Genomic DNA, 25,545 nt, shown 5'->3' with positions numbered 1-25,545 from the left:
ATGGCTCCATATAGCTACTGTTTGGTCCTCTTGACACTTTCCTGGTACTCCTCTGCCTATGGGCCCGACCAGCGAGCCCAGAAGAAAGGGGACATTATCCTTGGGGGACTCTTCCCTATTCATTTTGGAGTAGCAGCCAAAGATCAAGATCTGAAATCAAGGCCAGAATCAGTGGAATGTATCAGGTAAGCAAGGAGACAAATCTGGGTCCATTTCTGGGTTGTTGGAGAAGAGCTGAGCTGCCCTAAAGCCAGAATAATTTTTTGAAACTTGAGTCTCTCTTTTCCAATATGGTGATTGGTTATCGTGCTGAAGCCTATTGGTCCCTCCCTTTTTTATCCCTAAAGATTTTTTTTTTTTTGCTAGAAATAAAAATGTCAAGGATATTGAGTAGAAAAATCAATGGCCTATTAAAGGCCAGTCATTTGGTAACTAGGTCATGCTACCTGCTGGTAGCACCTGACAACAGTATCACTTAATGGAAAACTAAGTACCTTCTAGGTGCTTAGTTTGCTCTTGCAAACTTCAGTAGTAAATTCCCCACTGACCTTACTTGCCCCAGTGGTCAGCAATGCCTGAGTGTGGTTCGCCTTGGCTCTTTTTGTTGTTGTTGTTTTCATAAAGGAACTTAGAGTTGAAATAGACTTCAGTATTCAGCAAGGCCCAGGCACCTTCAAAATGCATTTGGAACTATTCCCACTATAAAGTCTGTCTCATAACAGCCAAACCCCACCTCCACCCCCATCCCACCCACCACTGGCCCACACCCTGCTCCCACTAACTCAGATGGAGCAGTGCAGAAGACATCCAACTCTCTGCAGACTCCCTGCCTTTCAAAGACAGCAAATATGTCCCATCAAATCTTTTCTTCTCCAGATCAAATACCCTCAGTTTGTTCATCAATTCTCCTGTGACATGATTTCTAGACCCATCATTATTCCAGTTCCCTCCATCTGTTGCTCCCTAATTTATCATGACCCTTTTGGAATGTTATCCAGGAGTAGGCAACTCTTAGCAGTAGGGTTTGACTTCTGCAGAGAAAATGAGACTCTGTACCACCTCCTTAATTGATCCATCAGGCCCCATGACCTCACTCCAAGTTTTGACCCAACTTCTAGGAGAGAGCAGCACTTCCTCTCTCAGACTAGCAAGTTCTAGAAGGAATCCAGCACTTCTGATCTTCCTGAGAGCTGGAAAATGAAAATGAAAACCAAGATTATCCCCCAAAAACTGCCTTTCTGTTCGTGCTTGAATGAGAACTAGTACATTAAATAATGTTTTTACATTTTCTTAAGAATGCAGAAAAATTAAGTGCAGAATCTCACTAATGATTATTTCATTTACATAACCTGTATGGACAAATGCTCTCTGTGTTGTTCTTTCTGGACAGAGTGATACATGTGCCACGTATGTACATACCTAAAATCAAGCAAGAAGCTTGTCCTGAAATAATATATCTTAAAACTACATTAATGAAAAGTAGCAAAATCAGTTTATCATTGACTTTGTATAACAAAAAATATTTTTAATATCTCTTAATAATTTGGCAGATTTAAAACAAACAATTGAACAACTATATCTGCTAAACATAAAGAAAGGGACAAAGAGGAAATGTCACATTGAAAGTCAGACCCTGAACTTTGGGAGCCTGAAAGTCACAGTGGAATATTATGGATCATATTTCTCTCCTGTCATCGATTTGAGTCATGAAACCCACAACATAATGGGACAAGCTGTTGTGTTCAGAGGAATTTTCCTTTGGAACTTGGTGCACTGAGTCAGCACATTTATTCAATCCTGACTCTGAACCTAGTGCAGGAAGAGGGAAAGCCATGTCACGAACCCTTTTTCTTTTTGTTAATTTGCTTGATTTTTACTTAATCTTCTTTGAAAGAAGATTATTGTGCACACTCATTTTTAATAGAAAGTATAAATAGGTCAAAAACACATAATTTTAAAGCTCATCATTCACCATCCAGAAAGGATCACTGTCTATATATGGTCTTTATATGTTAGTTGTTTGTTTACGAAAGTGCCATCATACCTCCTTGCCCTTTGACCTCCAGGAGTGTCATAGTCTAAATATGTGACTCTGCAAATCTGAAATTATTTTTAGTCTCCCACATATTAATATTCTAATCTGTTTATATTTTCCCTGGTCCCTTTCTTTTTTAAATATGATACTTGCTTTTTGTTTTGGGGGGTTGTTTTTGGCAGTTCTAGGGATTGGACCCAGGCCTCTTGCATGCTAGGCTAGTACTTTACCACTCAGCTAACACCCCACCCCCACCTGGCCCTTTATTAATTTTATATTTAATTTTATTTTGAGACAGAGTTTCTCTAAGTTACTTAGGCTGGTCTCAAACTTGCAATCCTCTTTTCTTCAGCCTAGGATCACAGGCATGTGCCACCACACACTGAGCAAGACTATGTATCCCTTTTATTAAAGTTATCCTTTTATTGAAGTACCTCACATGAAGTACTACAAATTCTTTGCTAGAAGAAGCAGATATAAATTGTTCAATAAACTACTAATAACAATTTTTATTATCATTGTTCCCAACTCTGTGGGAGGTGCCATGCTGAGAATTTTGCCAAATTATCTCATGTCAACATCTTCACAGCCACCCCAAGGGACAAACATCTTCCCCATTTTGCAGAGAGGACCTTAAGTCTCAAAGAGCACACCACAATACCAAGTCCTAACAGAACCGTGATTCAAACCCAGCTCTGCCCAGTCCTCACACTAACATAGTTGACCAGAAAACCTCCCATTTTCTTCCACTTTCTTTCTTCCAGGTACAATTTCCGTGGGTTTCGCTGGTTACAAGCTATGATATTTGCCATAGAGGAGATCAACAGCAGCCCTGCCCTTCTTCCCAACATGACGCTGGGTTACAGGATATTTGACACTTGCAACACCGTTTCTAAGGCGTTGGAGGCCACCCTGAGTTTTGTTGCCCAGAACAAAATCGATTCTTTGAACCTTGATGAGTTCTGCAACTGCTCCGAGCACATCCCTTCAACTATTGCTGTGGTGGGAGCAACTGGCTCAGGCGTCTCCACGGCGGTGGCCAATCTGCTGGGGCTCTTCTACATTCCCCAGGTACTGACACCTTCTTAGATGGCACAAGGGGCAGGGGCAGGAGAAGCAGGTGTGGAGAGGAGATACACTGACAGTGTTTATATAGTTTGCTATTTTCCTTTGTCTGGCTTAACATTGACTGAAAAAAAAAAAAAAAAAAAAAAGAACTTTCAGTTAGTCAGGGTGCTGTGTCGTGACCATTTGGGATTTTGGAGACCCAAATGTCAATAATGTCAACTAGACCTTCACTACTCTTCCAAAATTATTTTCAATGTACCTTGTAAGTATACAATTTTGTGGGTTTTTTCAGTGTTATTTTCAAGTCCATTTATTTAGTACATGACCTTTCTTCTGTATTTACTAAAAGGAACAAATCCATACAATGTAAATCCCACCTTTCAAACCTAAAACATCTGCCGTTGATCCTGTTCCTTCAAAGTTTCTACTTCTGTACTTTTGTTGTGGGAACCAGAAGACGGCACTCAAAAAGTAGGAGAAACCAAACTTTATTTTATGCCAGCGGGCCCAAAGGAGATTAGCACTCCAAAATTCTGAGTCCTGATCCACAGTTTCTCACAATATTTATAGGTTATTTGATGTAATCTTAGACTCATGCTATCATTGAGGCTTTTTCCTCTTTTTTTTTTTAAAAATCCTAATCTATGCGGCTAACGGCCTGTGCAGGGTCCCTAACATAAAGCATCTCACAGAACAGAGAAGAAACAGCTCTCTTCACAGACATCTATTACATTTCAGGAAGGCGTAGTCAGACTCCTGGGCAGTTATTGACAATGCAAAAGGTAGGGACCCATGGTTAATTAGGCTTCCTGGAGAAAGGCTGAGAGAGGGGAAGGGAAGTGACCCCTTCCCCAGACATTGGACTCTTCCCAAAATGTTTTTGTAATTTCATTTCACAACCAGGTCTGGTTTTGCATCACACTCTTTGGTTGAAAGTTTAGCTCAGAGGGAAGCAGAGCATATTTTCTCAGAAAACAGAAAATCATTGCCTTGCACATGCCAGAAATGCAGAACATTCTAATTATTCAACAAATATGTATAGATCTTATATGAACGACTGCTATTTCCTGTCCAGTTCCCTGTAGGGACTCAGTCTTGGTGGGCATGTGGTTTGCATTTTTGAATACTAACAGTTCACTGAAACAAATATTGTAGTAATTTCTTCAAAGTTGCATTGTCCACACCCAAAAAAGTAACAGCAAACTCTAAATGCCATTTTATTCACTGATTTTCCCCCATAACCCTATAGAACAAACCTCTCTTAAACATCTATAGATCTATGACATCACTTTATAATAATGAAAAATTGGAAACAACCTAAATGTTTGTGGGCTTGAGGAATTACTTCAATTATGATATACCCTTTGTATCAAATTTTACATCAAATTATAAGTCACATTTTAATTTTTTCAATGTTTAATATTTAAAATTTGTATTTCAAATGTACCTTTAATAAATTCACATTTCTCTGCTGGGGGGGCTCTGTTTCTTCGGTGATAGCTTTTTTAAAAAAATTTTTTTAGTTGTAGATGGACACAATATCTTTATTTTTTATTTACTTTTATGTGGTGCTGAGGATTGAACCTAGTGCTTCACACTTGCAAGGCAAGTGTTCTACCACTGAGCTACGACCCCAGCCCCTGGTGATAGCTTTTATATCGTTATACGCATGTGGCATGACAGGAAGCCTTGTCATATTTACCGAATCCTTACTTCAGGGAATTAAAGGTGTTCCCCAGGGGGAAGCCCTGGTTTTGTAACTTTTGTGCCAAAGTGGTCTGACAAAGTTGACATTAGTAAATGTGTTGGGCATAAATTTGACATACTGTGCAGCATTAATTTAAATACACAGTTCTAGTAAGTTGTCACCCTATGACCAAGAGATGCAAGAAGTCAAGAAAGAACTCGCAGGGGAGAGCTCTGATTCAGCATGGTTTGAATGAAAGATAATGAGAAGTTGAATTGGAATTATAAGAGAACTGAGAAGACGATGTTGATTATCAACCAAACCAATTAAATTTGTCTGCCAGTGTGGTTCTCTGTCATGGCTGCAAGTTGGAGTCACGCAGGGAGCTTTAAAAATACCGCTGGCTGGGTCCACCCCTAGATGTGGCTTAACTGAGCTGAAACACAGTCTGGCACCTGGAGCGTCCAAAGCTCCCCGCTGATTCCAGGGTGCAGCAGGGCCTGGAACCTCTGCCGTGCAGAGTGGGATCAGCTGCCCTGTTGTATTTCTTATGCCAGTCACGCCACCAAGTGGATGGAACAAGCAAAGCAGCTAGCAGCTAGCAGATTGAAGTTGCAACCATTTTCTGATTCATGAAATTCTCCCCTCTTCAGGAGAAAAGTTCTGTGTGTTTTTAAGGGTTTTGTTTTTCCCCTTGAGGGGGAAGAACAAAGTCAAATATTATAAATACATCCTTACAGAGAACACATCCTTGAGGGATATTTTGATTTTTAATTTTTATCCTTTGAATAGCCTTTTGGGTTCATTTTTCCAAAAGAAAGTCAAGAAACAAGCAATAATGGATGAACTTACAAAGTGGTGTTGGATTTGCAAAAACTAAATTAAGAAGCCTGTCATTTGAGCCTGAAAACAGAGCTCTCACAAACAACGACATCTCAACCACCTACCTCATGAATTTCTGGAGTACAGCAGGAGGGGCTTATTCTGACAAAAGAAAAAAGTTATTGATTTCATATTATAGCTTCTGAAATCAAAGCTCTTGTCAGAAAAAATCATGCTTGCCCTTTAGGAAAGTTGGTGTAGTTCTTTCACAGACCAACCCTTTTTATGTTTTCAAAGTATAAAACTATTATTGATTTAAAAAAGAAACATTGGAAATTTTTATGTAAAAATATTGAACCTAGAAAATAACTGTTTTAATTGAGGGAAAATATTAAAAAGGTATTCTCCCAAATTTCTCAACTTGTTTTGTTAAGTTAGAATTTTTAAAACTCCCTATAAAACTAGAGAACAAGAGCTCTTAACACTACCTCATCCCCTAGAAGAAATTTCATAAAGGGTAAAAATGTTCCGCTGTTCAGAAGAAATGGGCCAATGACTTGGAGCTCCCTAACTGGTATGCCATATGACACAGAGTGCCGCATGTGGGCCTACGCCTGCCCGTCAAAGATATGACCCTTCTCAGACTTTGGGGTGGTTAGGAGAAGCCTGGGGGTTGGAGCATCTCCACCAGGGTTAATCAGCCTCTTCCATTTACCAGGGCTTCTGTGCCACAATGTGAAAAAACAAACAAACGAACAAACAAAAAACAGCTGGGGAGCCCTGTACTGGCTAACAGCGTTTGGACACTTCATAATCTCTTCACATCAAAGGCAGGACTTTCTGGACTCCTTGGTGGTGCCTGTCCATGTTCAGATGCAGAACTGCTTCTATCGTAGAGAGTGGGGCCGTTTCAGCTGAGCTTCTCCAAGGTTCCTTGTCAGCCTCTGTACATGGTGGAGACACATCAGAAGCCTGTCCAAGGGCTCAGGCATCGCTTGCAGCAGAGTGAACAAAAGGGCTCTGGAAGGTGGTGGAACTAGTGATAACAGGGAGAGGGAAGGAGGCTCTGCTGATGCCCTTTAATGATATTCATCACTGTTATTGTGGTGCACAGGGACTGAGCTTAATTATCCTAACTAGTTAATCAAGCCTAAAAGATAAACAGTTTTTCAAAATTATTGCAGTTGTGGTTACTTTTGTCTAAAATCGTTGGGGGAGGGAAAAAGGAGGGAGGCAGGGAAATAGCTAAAGGATGGGAAGAAGAAACCTGGGAAGAATAGAAAAAGGGAACCCATCTAGAGCTACTCTGAAGAGCCTGAAGTTTATAACCCATGGGAAACCTGATTCTTCCAGAGATGGGTTATGGACAAAATAGTCCTCACAATAAGAGGAAGCTATAATGTTCAGATCAGAACCTGGGCCCAAGGAGCAGAAGATATGGGTACATGGATGTATTATAACCAGGGAGGCAACACAGAGAGGGGGTTAGAAGAAGGATGAAATGGTGCATAAAGAAAGACTCTCTTTGAAAATACCAGCACAGGCTGGGTATGGTAGCACGCTCCCTTAACCCCTTTGGAGGCTAAGGCAGGAGGGTTGTAAGTTAGAGGCCAGCCTCAGCAACTTCAGCAAGACTCTGTCTCGAAACAAAAATAAATAAATAAAAATGACTGGGGATGTAGCTCTGTAGTAAAGCACCCCTGAGTTCAATCTGCACCACCCCTCCAAAAAAAAGAAAAGTACATCCTATTATTGTTGAGTTGATTCTGTGGCTGGACCTATTTTTTGAAGATAGCGCTGTGAAGAATCAACCCCTAGGAATTAGGAAGCTCCTGGATGGACTCACAGGTACTAGGGTGCTCACACTGGAGTGGGACAGATTCTGATTTTTCTCACCCTTTCATCCTGTTCACAGTCAATGTTTGATAGTTGAGATTAAAGTATACTCATAAAACCACCTCCAAGGCAGCCTCAAGGCTCAGCCAGCTCCTCCCTCACTCACTCATTCTGAGTTCTTGGTTCTTTTCCAGGTCAGCTATGCCTCCTCCAGCAGACTCCTTAGCAATAAGAATCAGTTCAAGTCCTTCCTCCGCACCATCCCCAACGATGAACACCAGGCCACAGCTATGGCAGACATCATCGAGTATTTCCGCTGGAACTGGGTGGGCACGATTGCAGCCGATGATGACTATGGCCGCCCAGGGATTGAGAAGTTCCGAGAAGAAGCCGAGGAGAGGGACATCTGCATCGACTTCAGCGAGCTCATCTCCCAGTACTCTGATGAAGAAGAGATCCAGCAGGTGGTGGAAGTGATCCAGAACTCCACAGCCAAGGTCATCGTCGTCTTCTCCAGCGGCCCAGACCTAGAGCCCCTCATCAAGGAGATCGTCCGGCGCAACATCACAGGCAGGATCTGGCTGGCCAGCGAGGCCTGGGCCAGCTCCTCCTTGATTGCCATGCCTGAGTACTTCCACGTAGTGGGAGGCACCATTGGATTCGCTCTGAAGGCTGGGCAGATCCCAGGGTTCCGGGAATTCCTGCAGAAAGTTCACCCCAGGAAGTCGGTCCACAATGGTTTTGCCAAGGAGTTTTGGGAAGAAACATTTAACTGCCACCTCCAAGAAGGTGCTAAAGGACCTTTACCCATGGACACCTTCCTGAGAGGTCACGAGGAAGGTGGCAGCAGGCTAAGCAACAGCTCCACTGCTTTCCGGCCCCTCTGCACAGGGGACGAGAACATCAGCAGTGTGGAGACCCCTTACATGGATTACACACATCTTCGAATATCCTACAACGTGTACTTAGCCGTCTACTCCATTGCTCATGCTCTGCAAGATATATACACCTGCTTACCTGGGAGGGGGCTCTTCACCAATGGTTCCTGTGCAGACATCAAGAAGGTTGAGGCTTGGCAGGTAAGTCCTTCATTTAGAGAGCAGTTCACTGTATTATTAAGCAGTGAAGAGCCCTCCACACTTGCAAAGTGTAATGCTAGGAGCTTTGTGTAGCTTTCAAGAAAGTCCATTGTTAAAAGTTACTGTAAAGCAGGTAGGAACAGGAGAAGTGGAGCTGGTGAAACCTTGTGGTTGTCTAGCATAAGAATTCCTTCCTTCCCAGCAGCTATGTGCCTGAGATCAAGGTCAGAGCTGATGGGACTCTTGCACAGAGCCTCCTCATGCAGAGCATTGCCACAACAGCTAAGCAGCCTGTGCCCTTGCACAGGATCATTCCCAGGCACCAGGCATGCCACAGCCACGAGGTCATCAGAGACCCCCAATCTTAGTCACTGCTCCCCTGTCCTCTGTCACCACTCTCCACGTACAACTTTGGCCATCATATTGCCGCCTGTGCTGGACCACCCTCAAGTCATATAAGCCTATCCTTAGGACCCAAGACACAGAAAACTCTTTTTAAAAAGATTAGATATTGAATGTTTTAAAAAGAAACACTGAAGTAGCTACATATAAATATCAGAACTTAAGTGTTGGTCCTACACTTATAGTTTAGTCTTGTTTTTGTAGGAAAGACAACATAATGTTTTTCACTTAGTAGAACTTCTCAAGGAAATAGTCTACTCCCGCATGCCCTACACAGCTGCTCATGTCTTGCACATGAACCTTATTCTTTCAATCAGGTTGTGCTTTCTGCTTCCTTGTGTATTTTCCTCAGTTCAAGACTAACCCATCAGAGAAAGTACATAATCATGGGGTAGGGTGAGGTTCCCTTAATTTGAATCAAATGACCCAGCCCCAAGCTTCAGCTCCAGCACCCCATTTTTGAGCTGTATGATCTTAGGCAAGACTCTGCTCTAAGCCTGTTCCTCTGTAAAATGGACCTAGTGTCTGGCCTACTGTCCATCCATGGTTCTTCAAAAGGTGAATGAGATGACGTGTGTAAAAGCAATTTGTAAACTTTCTAACTCTATACAGAGATGTGATTATCATAGTAATATTTTAGTATATGCCTACCTAATTAAGCAGTCAGGGAAAAAAACATAATTTGAGCAGCTTTGTAAACAGAATCCAGCCATCACAGATCCTTCAGGAAAGGTACCAAGAAACTAGGAGTATACAACTCACGTCCATCAATTTAGAGATTCTCATGAGTGATAAGGAGTGACTGTCTGGGCTGATAGAGTGAACCAGGACTGAAAGTCCTCAGCTCTTCTTGTGTAGAAAAATCTCACTCGAACATCATTGTTGGCTAAAGTTTTTAACCTGAAAGTTTCCTTCTCTGCTCTGAACCTCTACTCCAGTAGATATAGGAGTTCAAATGAAGGTCAAAGATTAAAATGACTTTCAGAACCATGATGCTAAAGTGTGGGGTTTTAAGTAGGAGGAATAAAGGGACCATCTCTGGCTGGTAAATATACTGTCTTTCCATTCTTCATTTCCATTTCCCATAGAAGGACCATTCCAGCTCTTGGAAAGACTGCAAGGGCAAAGTAGAGTTGAAGGGAAAAGAGACTTCCAGTGGGAAATGGCTTTTTGATGACTCTTCTCTCAGATAAGGAAGTAAGATTCAGATGGGTAAGGCCAGAACTTGGGCCTGTGAGAAAACTAAAAAGAAAAGGAAAAAAAGAAAACAAAAAACAACATGAGAGTTTGGCTATAGTCAAGATTAGAACTTTTAGTTATAATAGAAAACCCATACCAAATTGGCTTGAGCAAACACACACACACACACACACACACACACACACACACACACACTACCAACAAAAACCCAAAGAGGAAGTGTAGTGGTTCCTGTTGCTGAAAATCTCAAAGACAGGGACTGCTAAATACTTTCATCTACATCTCCCTGTTCCTTTGTCCCCAGGGTTAGCTGTTTTCAGCCTCTGCTGCAGCTCTGAGCTAAAACCCATTGCCACTAAGGATTTCCTTACTTCCCAGTACCTCCTGTGAATGCCCCAGAAATCATGTTGACTAACCACTCCTGGGACATATATCCAATCCTGATGCTAAGTCCTTTCAAACTAAAGAGACTGTGCAAGAGTAAGGGCGGAGTGGATCCCCAAAAGGAATTAGGACACTGTTACTAAAAGGAGGAGGAAATGGAAGAAAAGCAGACGAAACTTAAATGCAAATTACAGACAACTCACCTGACCCTTGTCCAGATAAACATGTGTCCTGGCTCAGACATGCTCTGGTACAATTCACCCGGAAGAAGGGAGGAACAGAAAAATGGGATCAGAGCTCTAGGGAGGAATACCATCTGGGCATTGGTTCCAGGGTCCTGTGTGCTTGCTGCACGTCTCCATTGAACCTCAATAACCCAAGCTGTTAGGGGGGCATCCCAGACCGTGAGACCTCAGCTATGTCTCTGTTCATCAGGTGGACCAGCAGCTCACTGTCATCGTTAGATGGAAACCTGTCACCTGCACAATCTAACCTAAATGTCTCAGCCTGTAATCCTGTGCCTGCCTTCTCTCAATTCTTCCCTCATCAGCCAACCTGCCTGGCATCTCCCTTCAAACCATGTATCTGTTTTGGACACGTCTTTGTTTCTCATGGTTTTTAGCATAGCATTTTTGCTTAGGCCTGGGCCCACACCTAGAGGGCCATCACTCTCTGTGTCCACCAGCATCATCCACCACCAACTTTTAAATTTTTTCAAAATTCACTTTTTCTGGATGTCTCTTCAAATCAGACTTCCACATACATACTCTCTGGCTATTCTTTATTCCTCATTTTTTTTCTGTTTGTATGCCCAGCTTAAACTTCTACAGTGGAGGATTTCTAGCTTCCTGTCTTTGGCTACATCCAGTTGCTGCTAAGAGTATGTACAAATCAGGGATCTCGTTTATGCTCATTATGCATAGTTCCACTTTGAAATCCTTTAGAGGAAATACCCTAAGATGCCACAAGATGGGAATATCACCACATAGAAGAGGACATGACCTTCTAGGAGTGTGCATTCCACGTGTATTGGCTCCTCTTTCAGACCTGTGTCTTTCTTAGTGTTTAGTTGTTTGTGAGCCTGTCCATCGTTTTGTTTCATTTCTCTTCTCCTTCATTTATTTTTTTCACTCATATTATTCCCAAATAAAATAATTTTGAAGTATACTATTTTGAATTATGATCTCAGGTAAATGTTTATGTTTCTTTTTTGATGGAACTATCGGCTCCTTCTTTTAAAGTTGTAAAAGCAAAAGAACAGTCTCTCTGAGGGGAATATCTAAATTATTTTTTAATTTACATTGCTTTTTTTCTTGGGTCAGTGATGATCAACTTAGAGTCTCAATCATTGCTTTCAAGTTTAAAATGATTTTCCTCTCCATCTTCCCTGTTGTGTGAATTAAAGGCAAAATATTAGGCAGAAAATAAAGTGCTTAAATACAAAACTTTCAAGTCAACATGCCAAAAGAAATATTAAAGACGCTGACAGAGATGACTTAGGGATAGTACTTAGTAAACAAACAATTGGTTTCCAATGGATAAGGCATAAACTTTGACTACAATATATTTTACACTCTTGTGATTTTATTTACACATCTGCTGTGAGGATGAAACACTACAATACCTCAGGTTAGGATGTGCGATAAGGAAAAAAATGTAAAATATCATGCAAAGCCAGATGCAGCCACGCAGATTTCAGGGTGTTTCCTTTTCTGGACAAGATGTCTGAATTTCTACCTTTTTACCTCTGCCTATGCTTTATCACCCTGAAGCTAGACTCGCTATGTCTCCTTGGTCACTTCTCAGTGGCAGGTATCATAGAGGTGACATTATCCCAATCCCTGCTGAACATAAGCTCCACCAAAACAGTAATATTTGGATTTTCTTAATACCTTTCCATTACCTCCTTTTAAAAAAGATAGCTTTATTGAAATATAATTTAGATACCATATATTTTCTCATTTAAATTATTAGATTCTGTGTTTTTTTATATATTCATAGAGTTCTGTAACCATGACTACAGCCCATTTTAGAATCACATCATAAAAAATCCTCATACCTTTATCATTCCCTAGTGCCTCCCCCTGACACTCCCATCTCTATATCATCACTAATATACCTTCTGGACATTTCTGGACATTTCACATAAATGGTATAATGTGTGGTCTTTTGTGACTTCTAAAGTCTAATACTGTATTTTGAAGGCTCATCAATGTTGTAGCATGCATCTGTACTTTGGATGCATGACAAATGTAGTATTCCATTTAATGTCTTTTTATCTATCCATTCATCCAATTGGTGGACATTGGTATTTTTCCACTTTGGATTATTATAAATAATGTTGCCATGAACATTTGGTACAAGTTTTTGTGTGGACATATATTTTCATTTCCGTTCAGTACATTCACAAGAGTGGAATCGAGTTGAATAGTGACACTGTAATCCAGTTTTTGAGAAACTGCAAGTCATTGTTCCAAAGTGGCTATGCTATTTAAATTCCCACCAGCATTAAGTAGAAGATTCCTGTTTCTAGACATCCTCATCATATCTCATTATTCTCTGACCCCATGCTATTTTGATATGAAATCTAGACTTTTTGCCTTGGCTTCTCTTTACTTCTCTACTGTATTTCCCCTTATTCTCCACCACTTACACAGTTTTGGAGAAAGTGGTCTCCAGTGCCCCCATAACAAGTCATGTTTACTCCTGATATGATACCTTTGCCCATGCTGTTCCCCTGTCTTTAACACCTTCTTCCCTCTACCTTTGCCAGTGAAAATCCCTACCCTGCTTCAAGCCCAGGTTGACCATTTCAGGTCTGTTTAATCTCCATTGTCCCTGACTTTCTCTGTACTTAGCCCTTAACTATGTTTTATCTTGCTGTTTCATTGAGTATTTATGTCTTATATTTTGTCACCTTAATCCATATATAAACTTCCTAAGGGCTGAATGATGGTGTCTTCTATTTCTGCAAAACAGTTCAGAACACAAAGTGAATATTGTATAAATATTTGCTGGTTGATTAATTCCAACAGTGTACTGTTCCAGAAAAAGCTGGTCCTCATATAGAAGCACTGGTTTAAATATGTCATGGAACTGAAGAAATAGGCAGATCAAAGATGGCACAAAGTACATTTATTGGAGAGTTACTGACAGAAGCATGGTCCTAGATGGCAGTGAGACCAGTGTGTCCCAATAATTTAGATCCAAAGGAGGGGATTTATATGACGGTCAGGACAAAAGTGATTTCATATGAACTGGAATGTACCTGGTTTATCTCAGGCTAATGTCAAAGACATCAAGCACATTCCTGGCATTGACAGTGCTAGCGTCCAGGTTTTAAAGCTCTACATATCACTCTAATGGTCTGTCTGCTTATAGTAGGCTGGTTACCTACGTGGAGAAAACAGATCAGGGTTTCTCAGGAACAATCATGGCAGTTATGACTCGAGAGGGCTGCAGTCAGGTCAAGCTGAATCCCGATGGAATAGAAGTCCAGTCTTATGAACAATGGGTTTCTTCATGCAAACTTGGAATCGTTATGAAAATGGTTTTACTTGTTTCCTCTTTTAAGTTCTTCTTTCAAATCTCCATTCTGTGACAATGGAAATGCAAAAGGCTTATAACCAGAGGTTTTTAAGTCATCTATTCAATGACCAGTGTAATAGATGGCCATCGAATTATGAAATAATGTTGTTCCAGCACCCCTCCCCCCACCTATGCCAATATCTGGAGAGTTCCATCACAGAGACTAGTAGACAGTAAAAAGGAGAGAGGCAACATGTTGCCTGGCATGTTAAGAATCAAGAAACCTGAACAGGAAGAAAGAAATTTATGCTAACTGCTTGAGCTTCACTATTATATATTGTATTCAAGGGGGTTCTCCAGAGACACAGAACAATAGGATATGCATATAAACACGTGAGAGGTGATTTTTTAGGAATCATCTCATGTAATTACAGCAGCTGAGGAGTCCTAAGACAGGTAGTTAGTAGGCTGAGATGCTGGTTGTGTGGTTCAGTTCGATACTGAAGGCCTCAGAACCAGGGAAGCTGACAGTGTTATTCTCAGCTCGAAGCAGAAAGCCTGAGAATGTGGAAAAGATACTGCTGGTGTGTAAGTCCAGGGGTCCAGAGACCAGAGAGCCTGGGCTTTTCATGCCTAAGGCAGGAGGTGAGTGTATGCCCTCTCTTGAGGAGAAAGACCAACTCACTTTCTATATTTGTTCCCCCACTACCCCAGCAGACTGTGTGGTGCCCACTCACGTGAGGGTGGATTCTTCCTGCTTGTCCACTCAGACTCACATGCAAACCTCCTCTGGAAACACGTTCACATACCTTAAGAACACTTTACCAGGTTTATAGGTATTCCTTCATCCAATGAAGTTAAAAACCTAAAATAAACCATCACATATGTGTATGTCAAAGTATTCTTCAAATAAAAGTGATGCTTTTTAAAATGTTTATTTAATGGGAAAATATTACTGACCTCTGACAAATCTTTGTCATGGACACTGAGCAATTTCTATTGATGGTAGGTAGAAAGACCCATGTTTAAATCCCATCTCCAGCCCTTACTAGCTGCATGACTTCTGCAATTTCTTGAGCTTTCTATGCCTCAGCTTCCTTATCTATGGAGATGATGCCTATCCAATTGTGAGGACTGAGTGAGAGAGCGTATATATAGCTGGCACATGGGAAGTGTATGTAAGAGACAGCTCCCTGCCACTCCACTCTTCTCATCTCCCTTCACACACATCAGAGCAAAGACAGAGAGCGTGGCATGTGGAATGGACAGTGGAAATGTACGATTAGCATGGAGACATTGTAGGTATGATATCCAAGTATGGAGGGTTTGGGGACTACCGGGAGAAGATTAAAGCATATTTCATCTGAGCGGTGGTAGGTTCCCATCAGGAAATGGGAGGAGCATTACTGTGGCTTGGAGAAGAATGGATGGCCCTGTCAGAAAGGACCCAGAGTAGGTAGAAGAAGTGAGGCTCTGAGGGCTGCAGGAGGGGACAGCATCAAAGAGCAGAAAAGCCACATGTTCCTCCTAAGGGAGGCGGGGAAGGATGTAGCCAGACATGGACATGTAGGGGACGAGAAAGGGATGTACACTACGAGTTCAGGAGGAGGTCAGCCCAATCAAAGTGCAAGAAGGAAAAGGAAGGGGGGTAGAGAGCTAAGAAAGGGGCATGTGTGGGACACGTCCTCACTGAGACTGCTTCAGGATCAGTACAAAGGAAGGCAGAAGCAAGTTTGATGACCAGAGGGAGAACATGGGTAATAGGACCTTCATAGGCTTCATCCTCCATCTTTTCTGAGAATGGCTCTGTAGCTCTGGATGCAGAACCAGGGGACAGGAGTGGGAAGGTCCCCTCCCCCATAGACTTGGGACAAAAGTCAGGGCAGCCAGGGGAGCAGCGAGGACACTCAAGTAACCACAAATGGCAGTCAAGTGAGGAGGTCGGGGTGGGCCTGTGAGCACACAGGCTCCTGGCACAGACTGCCTCCAAACATGTCTTTGAGCTGCTAATGTGCAGATTCAGGTGACCGTGAATAACAGGTGCTGGGCTGGATCTCATTACACAGCTGAGGAAATGAGCTCAGAGTGGGAGAATGGTAGACTCCTGAGGTGCAGCCAAATTAAATGGCCCTCCATCATGGCCTGGACCTTGTCTTCCTCTCGCTTGGTACCACAGTGACACAGGTCAGGTTTTGCATGAAAGATAAGCTTCTTAGTGCCCACTGCCTCCACCTGACCTATATCACAGGCACAGCAGAAGCAAGGCCAGGAGCCCAGTAATGCTACTCTACAGTATAGCAATTAAGAGCACAGGCTTGTGATCCTGGACAACTATTTAAATTTTCTGTGCCTCAGTTTCTCCATCAATAAAGTGAGGGGTAATCACACTATTTGTTGTGAAAAGTAAGATTACATAATAAATATAATGTACTTAGGATCATGCCTCAAAGGTAGCAAAATGTCTAGTATTTTAAATGATTAGTATGTGTTAATAATCATTACAATTACTTTTTTTTGCAAGGGCTTTGTGACCCATTGGAAAAAAGTATATAAATTCAGGTATTTCCTATGACTGTCAATAGTGATGGCCAGGGCTCCCCCCACAACACCATTTCTTTCTTTCTACCACTCACTCTGTGACTTTGAGCAGCAAGACTCTTCCACAGAAACCAGACCATAGCAAAAGAAGGTGCATGTAGTTAGAGCCCTTAAGCATCCCTCCTCTCCTTCACCAGCACTCATCTCACACAATGCCAGGAAGGGACTCCAACTACAAACTCTGCCCCTCCTAGGGCACCTCAAGGTGATGGTGCACCTGCAGAAGCTTGGACTTGGCTGATAGCCAGGTGAATATGTCCTTTTCTCTTTCCCATCTTCAAGAAAATGCTTCCTGCTGGGCACAGTGGTGCATGCCTATAATTCCAGGGGCTCCAGAGGCTGAGGCAGGAGGATCACAAGTTCAAAGCCAGCCTCAGCAACTTAGTGAGGTCCTAAGCAACTAAGCAAGACCCTGTCTCAAAATTTAAAAGTAAAATAAAATAAAAGGCTGGGGCTGTGACTCGTTGGTTATTGCCTCTGGGTTCAATAGGAAGGAAGGAAAGAAGGAAGGAAGGAAGGAAGGAAGGAAGGAAGGAAGGAAGGAAGGAAGGAAGGAAGGAAGGAAGGGAGGGAGGGAGGGAGGGAGGGAGGGAGGGAGAGTTTCCTGCCCCATTTGCAGTTTGAGTAGTAGATAAAGCCCATGGCTTGCCAGGGCTGCCACTGGCACATGCCAAGTACTTCAGTAAACGTTAGGAAAAAGCACCTCTTCCTCAAGTCATGTCCTTCCACTTTGTTGTAATGACAGTTTACTGTCCTTCTGCAGTGCACAACCTACATAACCAGATGTGGCAGTCCTGGGGCTCGTATTCATTCAGCTCTGTTCTTCTTTAGGTCCTGAAGCACCTACGGCATCTAAACTTTACCAACAACATGGGGGAACAGGTGACTTTCGACGAGTGTGGTGACCTGGTGGGGAACTATTCCATCATCAACTGGCACTTGTCCCCAGAGGATGGCTCCATCGTGTTTAAGGAAGTCGGGTATTACAATGTCTATGCCAAGAAGGGAGAAAGACTCTTCATCAACGAGGAGAAGATTCTGTGGAGTGGTTTCTCCAGGGAGGTGCGTGCCCGTCAGAACACCAGGGGTCACCACTGTGGGCAGGAAACTGTCCTCAGGCTTCACTCAATCCCAGACTTGAGCCCTTCCTTTAACTCACTAACTGCGCATGTCCAGGGCTCTGTGAACTCCACGAGAGTCTAGTATACTAAGGAGAAGCCTCTGAGCCTGAGCCCTGTGCCTTCTTATTATATGGAAAGTTTCACTTGATATATATATGACTCCCTACTAGTAATAAAGTCTCCCTACCTAAAACTTTCCCAACCAGAGCAAAACATTTAAGTGAACATAAACATCTTTCAAGTCAGAGGCTCTTGGCTGGGACAGCGGGGGACATCCTGCCTACCTTGGGTAAGGGAGAGAAGTCAGAGAGTGGAAGGGGCTGCTTTTTAGGTTGTCACAATGATTAAGGAGTACTAATGGCCTTCAGCACTGAGGGTCCAGGGATGCTATCCAGCATTAATGGGACAATCTTGCATATAGCAAGGATTTATCCCCTACCCTAACCCCCAGTATCAGCCATGAAGACAGTCAAGTCCAGCACAGAGTTGGATGCTTCAGGATGAGGCATGACAATTCACACAGAGGTGGCTTTCTGTCCTCCAAATAGCCTAGAACTGAGTCAAAAACCAAAAGGGCCCTGTATTCTCCTACCATAAGGGACCTGTAACAAAGAGGAGGATGCATGTGACTATAGTCAGGCCCCCCTGCCCTGCAGTCACTGCAACCAGAAGCCCAAACAATAACCAGAAGCCCATCATTCAGTGAAGATGCACTGTGGAACAGACCTGTGATGTGCTGAGGCGGTGGCCCTTGTGGGCTGGCTGTAGCCTAGGATACAGCAGGATGCTGAGGACCTGGGCAGGCATCCTCCTTGATTCTCAGGATGCCTGACTGAGAGCCACTGCGTTTTTCTTTGCATTTGGCTTTTTGCTACCACCCTTGGATCCCTTCTTATAATATGTCCAAAGACTCAACTTCATCTTGTTGCCAGTTGCTTCTTAGATTGATGGGTGTCTGATGAGATGCTGCAATTTCACTGTTCCCCAGGATGTAGGACGGGTTGGGACAATCTCCTACAGACAGTCAACCCCACCCACAGGGGACAGGTCTATCTCAATTACAAATGTGTCTTGACCTTTTCCAGATGGGGATTTGGGATTCCAGAAATCATACTCCTCTGCCCACTAATTATATCCTTTTCTAAATTATCACACATTTCAATTACTGGAGTCTAAACTGATTGGCTGTACCATTCATTACCTGTTCACCCTTTGGATTATTCAGGTTATCTTTCACCCCCATGTAATTTATTATCTCTAATTGGTGCCTGTCTCATCTCCCTTCCTGCATGGGAGCCATTTCCTGTTCACTTCTCTATAAACTTAATGTCCCTGACCAGGCTATGTGTGTCATGGCCTTAACCATTAGTGAGTGAGTAACACAGGGAAGCCTCATACATTCAGTCATTTATGTTCCTGAATAGTTGCTAGAATTATAAATTAACTCTAATTTTCATAGAAACTATACCTCAAAACTAACAGATAGCATGCACTCAACAAATCTTAGAGTCTAATCTACACTTTTCTGAAAATTTTTGTGGAAATGACCAAAAAATGCTATGTATATTTAACTATAAATTATATGTTAATAACTTCCTTATATATCTCACAAATTTGTTATTGAGAGCAAATGAAATCAAGAGATCAAAGATGTAGAAGTATAGTTTAAACTGAATTACACTATATGAATACAAAGTCATATTTCTATAGCATTATCATTTCTTCCTTTTTTTTTTTTTTTTTTTTTTTTGGTTAGCAAACAAACCCAGGGCCTCAGGCATGCTAATCATGCATTCTACCACTGAACTACTCCAGCCCTCTAGCATTATATCTTAAAAAATGTTCTCAATTTATTTACAAATGTAGAGTTAGGAGGGTCTTTAAAGACCCTTATCTCCACTCCTTCAATTCAAACTTGATGACACTGAGGTTCAATTATGCAAAGGTGACTTCCCAGACCCAATGGATAATATAAGGACTAAAACTAGACCCCAAAGACCTGGATGCTCCATCCTCTACACTCTTCTGCCAATAATTCTTTCCTTGTTTTGCTGCAACAAATAAGAATTAAAATAGACATCTTCATTCAGGGCTTGGAGTTCAGATGAGCCTCCTTGGGCAGAATTGGACGGGTATCTTTAATAAGGCTTTGAGGAGACCTAGAAATACTTGATGGCTTTTTGCACAGTGGATCTTTCTAGTGGCCACCTCAGCCTACTCTTTTGGTAATAAGTTTTCTCTTTGGCTGACAGATGTTGTAGGATGAAGTAAGAGGTCTCAGAGGTGACATTCTTCTAATCCTTAACTAGTATAAAGCAGGATTTGTTATGGTGAGAAGTGTAGACTTTGACAACTGACCTGCATATGAATTCAACTCGCCAATGGGGTCACAATGTGACCTTCGGGCTGTTCATTAACCACATGAAGAAGAGAAAAGAGGCAGGCTAAAAAGGCCGCACTTCCCTCTTTCTTTAATAATAGAACTCTATCTCTGGGGGACACGTCACTGCCCAAAATAAAGATGGTATTTCCCAGCCTCCGTTTTTCTAAGTGTGGTTGTGATTACATCCTGAGGAATGGGATCTAAGTGGCAGCGTTGTGCCTTGGCTTCTGGGAACCTTCTTTAAGAAACTGCTTGCAAGTGTCCGTCGTTCTCTTCTGTATCCTTTCCTCTTTCTTGCCTCCTAGAAACAGGACGCCACCATCAACAACCATGAGGCAAAGACCTAATGTATCAGAAAAACAAGGTAGAAAGAGCCTGGGTCTCCAACACCACGAGTGCCCTGTGACTCTGGACCACCTCCCTAGATGTTTATGTAAGAGAGAAATGCATTTCAACCTATTGGAGCCATTTTGTTATTTGGAGATTTTGGCTTCACGGCCTAACAGAAATCAAAAAGGAAAATGACTGAACTCATTTCCTGAGGCTAATATGATCTCAAGGTCGCAAACAGACAAGAACAGTACAAGTAAAGACAACGATAGACCAATCTTGTTGAATAAGATGGAATCTTATTAATCATAAATGCTCAAATCCTAAATAAAATCTCAGCAAACTTAGAGCAGCAATGCATAAAATATATAATACATAATGATTCAGTAGAGTGGGTAGTGAATTTATAGGAATATAATGTTAACCAAATTCTACAAACTTCATAAATGTAGTTTATTACATTAACAAAATAAAGGATTGCCTACACTTTGTGGGCACCAAAAATCCTGACTGTTTTTAATTCCAGTAACCTGAATGCGTGGCTCTTTTTCAGCAGACTGTGCTGTGGGCTGATTGAGCCAACTTTTGCCCACAGACTTAGAGCAGCAGAAAAATCTGAGAATTTATAATTTCCTACAATGAGCCTAAACCAGTCAGTAGAGTGGAAGTGTGAAGAACTAGCCCCCTCTCAGGTCAGGACTATCTGAGGCAGAACTCACCGTCCAGGGTCCCCTCTTGGAGCAGAGGCTACCTTCTAAGGGACTTGGCTCATCCTCCTCCTCTTCTGCATCCTACATCCCCCATTCTTGCCTGTTTCCCCTGGAAGGACTTTTTTTTATAAATGGCTTGTACACAAATCCTCAACTCACGTCTGCTTCCGAAGACCATCTAAAATAATCAATGTGTGAGATGCACCTGCAATTTCTTTTCCTAACTGTCCTTATCTGGTTGTTTTCAGGATTATTATATTTGCTTTACAAGAATGAATTAGAAAATCTTCCTTTATTTTTCTATTCTCTGGTAGTTTGTATAAGATTAGATTGATCTCTTTCTTACACATTTGATTTTGTTTGCCTGTCATGGACACAGGATGGTGATGTCCTCTTGGGAATTAACATACAGCAGAGGCAGGATCAAAGGGCAGAGGGAAGCACAGAGTTAGATATAAGTTATTGTCCCAGTTCTGGCTTTTGCTTTGGAGAGCAGACATTAAAAATGCCTATCTATAAGTAAGTCAAACATGAGTCATGATGGAAGAAAGCAAGGATTATGATTAATCAAATATTGTGTACCTGAAGTCCATTAAGAAAATATGATAAAACAAAATCCATGATCGTTATCTGAAATTAATGGAGCCCTACAGCTTTCTGTTGGTTAGTTAGTTCCCTGACATATCTCTCTGATCCACTTTACTTTTGATTCTTCCATGCCTGTCCTGACTGCCACTCTGAGCTGTAGCAAGGATCTCAGAAATTACCCTGGAAAGAAGCAAAATTATAATACATTGCAAAGTTCAGAGTATCACTTTCAAATAAATTTCCCCTTTTCTCAGTACCCCATCACCTTGTGACTAAGCCTCTGTGTGTGAGTCATTGTCCCTGTATCTTTTAGTTTGTCTCAAGCTGTTACATCCCTGGAAAAGAAACAGGAATCACTCTCTTTCACAGACTAACAGGACCAAGGACCCCTGGACCTACCTCTGCCTGGAATGGACCAGAATTCTGCCACACTGGTCCTTGTGCCCAAACTCTTCCCCCTTGCATGTGTCCAAGGAGCTGTGGGACTGACCCCTGACCCCACAGCTGCAGCCACTCAGTTTGTGCTCTCTGCCCTCCAGGTGCCTTTCTCCAACTGCAGCAGAGAGTGCCTGGCAGGGACCAGGAAAGGGATCATTGAGGGGGAGCCCACCTGCTGCTTTCAGTGTGTGGAGTGTGCAGACGGGGAGTACAGCGATGAGACAGGTAAAGGCCCAGCCCCTGGTGGAGACCAAGTGGGGTTCTATCTCCTTCAGGGGACTGGGGTCAGCGAAGCCCACAGAAGGGCTGGGTTGAGATGATGCTTAGCACAGTTTCTCAGTGTTGCACTGTGCTAGGCAGAGGGGGAAGAGAAAAGGAACCTCAGATGTCCTTTTAATTCCATAGAAGCTGTGAAACACGTCTGTGACATGTCTTTCACTCACTTTGAAACTGCTCTCCAATATTCTTCCCTTTTCTTGGAATTCAGTGCCCTGAAATAGAAAGAACCATCTGCTCCAGACTCCAGAGTTAATTGGCCATGGCAAGTTGCCACTGGTGCCTGGCACTGTATTTGTCTTCTTTATGTTCTTCCTGTGCTTCAAGTTCTTTTAAAGTGGGGATAACCATTAGACCTGCCTTATACAGTCTTGAGAATTAAACAAATTATATTGGTAAGACACAGGCAAGTTCTAGGTAAATGTTTGTTAAATAAAACTTTGACTAGCATATTGAAAGCACTTTGTAAATATTAACTGCACTGTTATTATTGTTATTATTTCATCCTCAACACAGTAATGGGCTTATCATTGGTTTCATATTACAGATGAAGAAACTGAAGCTCAGAGAGGTTGATGAGCCTGGTAGATCTAGTACATGGCATGGACAGGATCCCATCCAGATCTCTAACTACAAAATCCATGCTCCCTTCACTGCCCCAAACTCCACACTACCTGACACATAGCACAGACTTAGCAAATCTTTGTTGCTTGAATACATCTGCAGCCTCTCTCATTGGAAATCCGTGGATGTGGAAGGAGCGAGGGAAACATAGATCATATTCATGGAATGCTCTGCCCTGACCTAAAAGAATGTCTGCTCTGACATGTATAGGAGTCCGTCCATATACACAAAATAGACCAAGATGAATGCAAGTTAATAATATGTTAATCCACGTCACCATAGTCACCATTTTACTACCTGTACATATCCCACAACATCATGTATGCAACCTCTAGTATGCACCATAAAATTTATTTAAAAATAAATAAATCAGGCAGAATTGAGTTGTGCTGTACAGAGCTGATGGACCATGGTAGACATTTGGCATACAGGGCCATCTCTACTACAAACCATCAGCAGACAGTGTAAAAGGGACCAAATGTCACATGCAAAGGAAAAACAAAACAAAACAGAGCCATCAAAGGTTCATAGTTTTTGTTTTAGTTTAGAATTTTTGTTGTTGGTTGGTTGGTTCTGGGGATTGAACTTTACCACTGGGCTACATCCCCAGTACACTTTATTTTTTATTTTGAAACAGGGTCCTGCTAAGTTGCTGAGGCTGGCCTGGAACTTGCAATCCTGCTGCCTTCGCCTCCCCAGTCTCTGGGATTATGGCCGTGGGCCACCTTTACTGGCTGGTACACTGTTTTTGATAGTGTAAAAATCACAATGATTTTATCAATAAAGAAAGTAGAAAGTGACCAAATCCAATAACCCATGCACTCTCAGGGCCACATATACTCACAGATGTTGCTGGGACGTTTTACAGATGCCAGTGCCTGCATCAAGTGCCCGGATGACTTCTGGTCCAATGAGAACCACACTTCCTGCATCGCCAAGGAAATTGAGTTCCTGTCGTGGACCGAGCCCTTTGGGATCGCGCTCACCCTCTTTGCAGTGCTGGGCATTTTCCTGACAGCCTTCGTGCTGGGTGTCTTCATCAAGTTCCGCAACACGCCCATCGTGAAGGCCACCAACCGAGAGCTCTCCTACCTCCTGCTCTTCTCCCTGCTCTGCTGCTTCTCCAGCTCCCTGTTCTTCATCGGAGAGCCCCAGGACTGGACATGCCGCCTGCGCCAGCCGGCCTTTGGCATCAGCTTCGTGCTCTGCATCTCGTGCATCCTGGTGAAAACCAACCGCGTCCTCCTGGTGTTTGAAGCCAAGATCCCCACCAGCTTCCACCGCAAGTGGTGGGGGCTCAACCTGCAGTTCCTGCTGGTTTTCCTCTGCACCTTCATGCAGATTGTCATCTGTGTGATCTGGCTCTACACGGCGCCCCCCTCCAGCTACCGCAACCACGAGCTGGAGGATGAGATCATCTTCATCACGTGCCACGAGGGCTCGCTCATGGCCCTGGGCTTCCTGATTGGCTATACCTGTCTCCTGGCTGCCATCTGCTTCTTCTTTGCATTCAAGTCCCGGAAGCTGCCGGAGAACTTCAACGAAGCCAAGTTCATTACCTTCAGCATGCTCATCTTCTTCATCGTCTGGATCTCCTTCATTCCAGCCTATGCCAGCACCTATGGCAAGTTTGTCTCTGCCGTGGAGGTGATCGCCATCCTAGCAGCCAGCTTCGGCTTGCTGGCCTGCATCTTCTTCAACAAGGTCTACATCATCCTCTTCAAGCCCTCCCGGAACACGATCGAGGAGGTGCGCTGCAGCACCGCTGCTCACGCTTTCAAGGTGGCGGCCCGGGCCACGTTGCGACGCAGCAATGTCTCCCGAAAGCGGTCCAGCAGCCTCGGGGGCTCCACGGGATCTCTCCCCTCCTCCTCCATCAGCAGCAAGAGCAACAGCGAAGACCCCTTCCCTCAGCCCGAGAGGCAGAAGCAGCAGCAGCCGCTGGCGCTGACCCAGCAAGAGCAGCAGCAGCAGCAGCAGCAGCAGCCCTTGACCCTGCAGCCACAGCAGCAGCCATCGCAGCAGCAGCCCAGATGCAAGCAGAAGGTCATCTTCGGCAGTGGCACAGTCACCTTCTCCCTGAGCTTTGATGAGCCTCAGAAGAACGCCATGGCTCACAGGAACTCCACCCATCAGAACTCCCTGGAGGCCCAGAGAAGCAGCGATGCCCCGGCCAGACACCAGGCATTGCTCCCGCTGCAGTGTGGAGAGATGGACTCAGACCTGACCGTGCAGGAAACAGGCCTGCAAGGGCCCATGGCAGGGGCCCACCCGCCAGAGATGGAGGACCCGGAGGAGATGTCCCCAGCACTTGTTGTGTCCAGTTCACGGAGCTTCGTCATCAGTGGGGGAGGCAGCACCGTCACAGAGAACATACTGCATTCCTAAAACAGAAGAGGGCCTGGCCCGGAAGAGTGGAGAGAGGTGTCTTGGAAC

At 43.2% G+C, this 25,545-nt stretch overlaps 1 protein-coding gene across 2 annotated transcripts; it reads left to right on the top strand.

Annotated features, from left to right (window-relative positions):
• On the top strand, positions 1-25,545 carry Casr (calcium sensing receptor). 2 transcript variants are annotated; one of them, XM_047564899.1, is made up of 7 exons: positions 1-185; positions 2,800-3,106; positions 7,643-8,527; positions 17,471-17,701; positions 22,049-22,057; positions 22,290-22,434; positions 23,978-25,545. In XM_047564899.1, exons 1-7 carry the CDS (start codon positions 1-3, stop codon positions 25,495-25,497), a joined length of 3,282 nt encoding a protein of 1,093 aa, XP_047420855.1. In that variant the 3' UTR covers positions 25,498-25,545. The 2 variants fall into 2 exon arrangements, with proteins under 2 accessions (XP_047420855.1, XP_047420854.1); XM_047564898.1 differs by lacking the exon at positions 22,049-22,057 and having other exon boundaries at positions 22,311-22,434.

The sequence above is a fragment of the Sciurus carolinensis genome, chromosome 9 (genome assembly GCF_902686445.1).
Source record: "Sciurus carolinensis chromosome 9, mSciCar1.2, whole genome shotgun sequence".
NCBI lineage: Eukaryota > Metazoa > Chordata > Mammalia > Rodentia > Sciuridae > Sciurus > Sciurus carolinensis.
The sequence above is the reverse complement of the archived record's forward strand: the minus strand, read 5'-3'. Positions and strand labels throughout refer to the sequence as shown.

Excerpts from the sequence above, each read along its gene's own strand:
- Casr (XM_047564899.1), top strand. The coding sequence starts at position 1 with ATGGCTCCATATAGCTACTGTTTGGTCCTCTTGACACTTTCCTGGTAC. Across the intron at positions 186-2,799 it reads GAATCAGTGGAATGTATCAG|GTACAATTTCCGTGGGTTTC; the intron begins GTAAGCAAGGAG and ends TCTTTCTTCCAG. Across the intron at positions 3,107-7,642 it reads GGCTCTTCTACATTCCCCAG|GTCAGCTATGCCTCCTCCAG; the intron begins GTACTGACACCT and ends GTTCTTTTCCAG.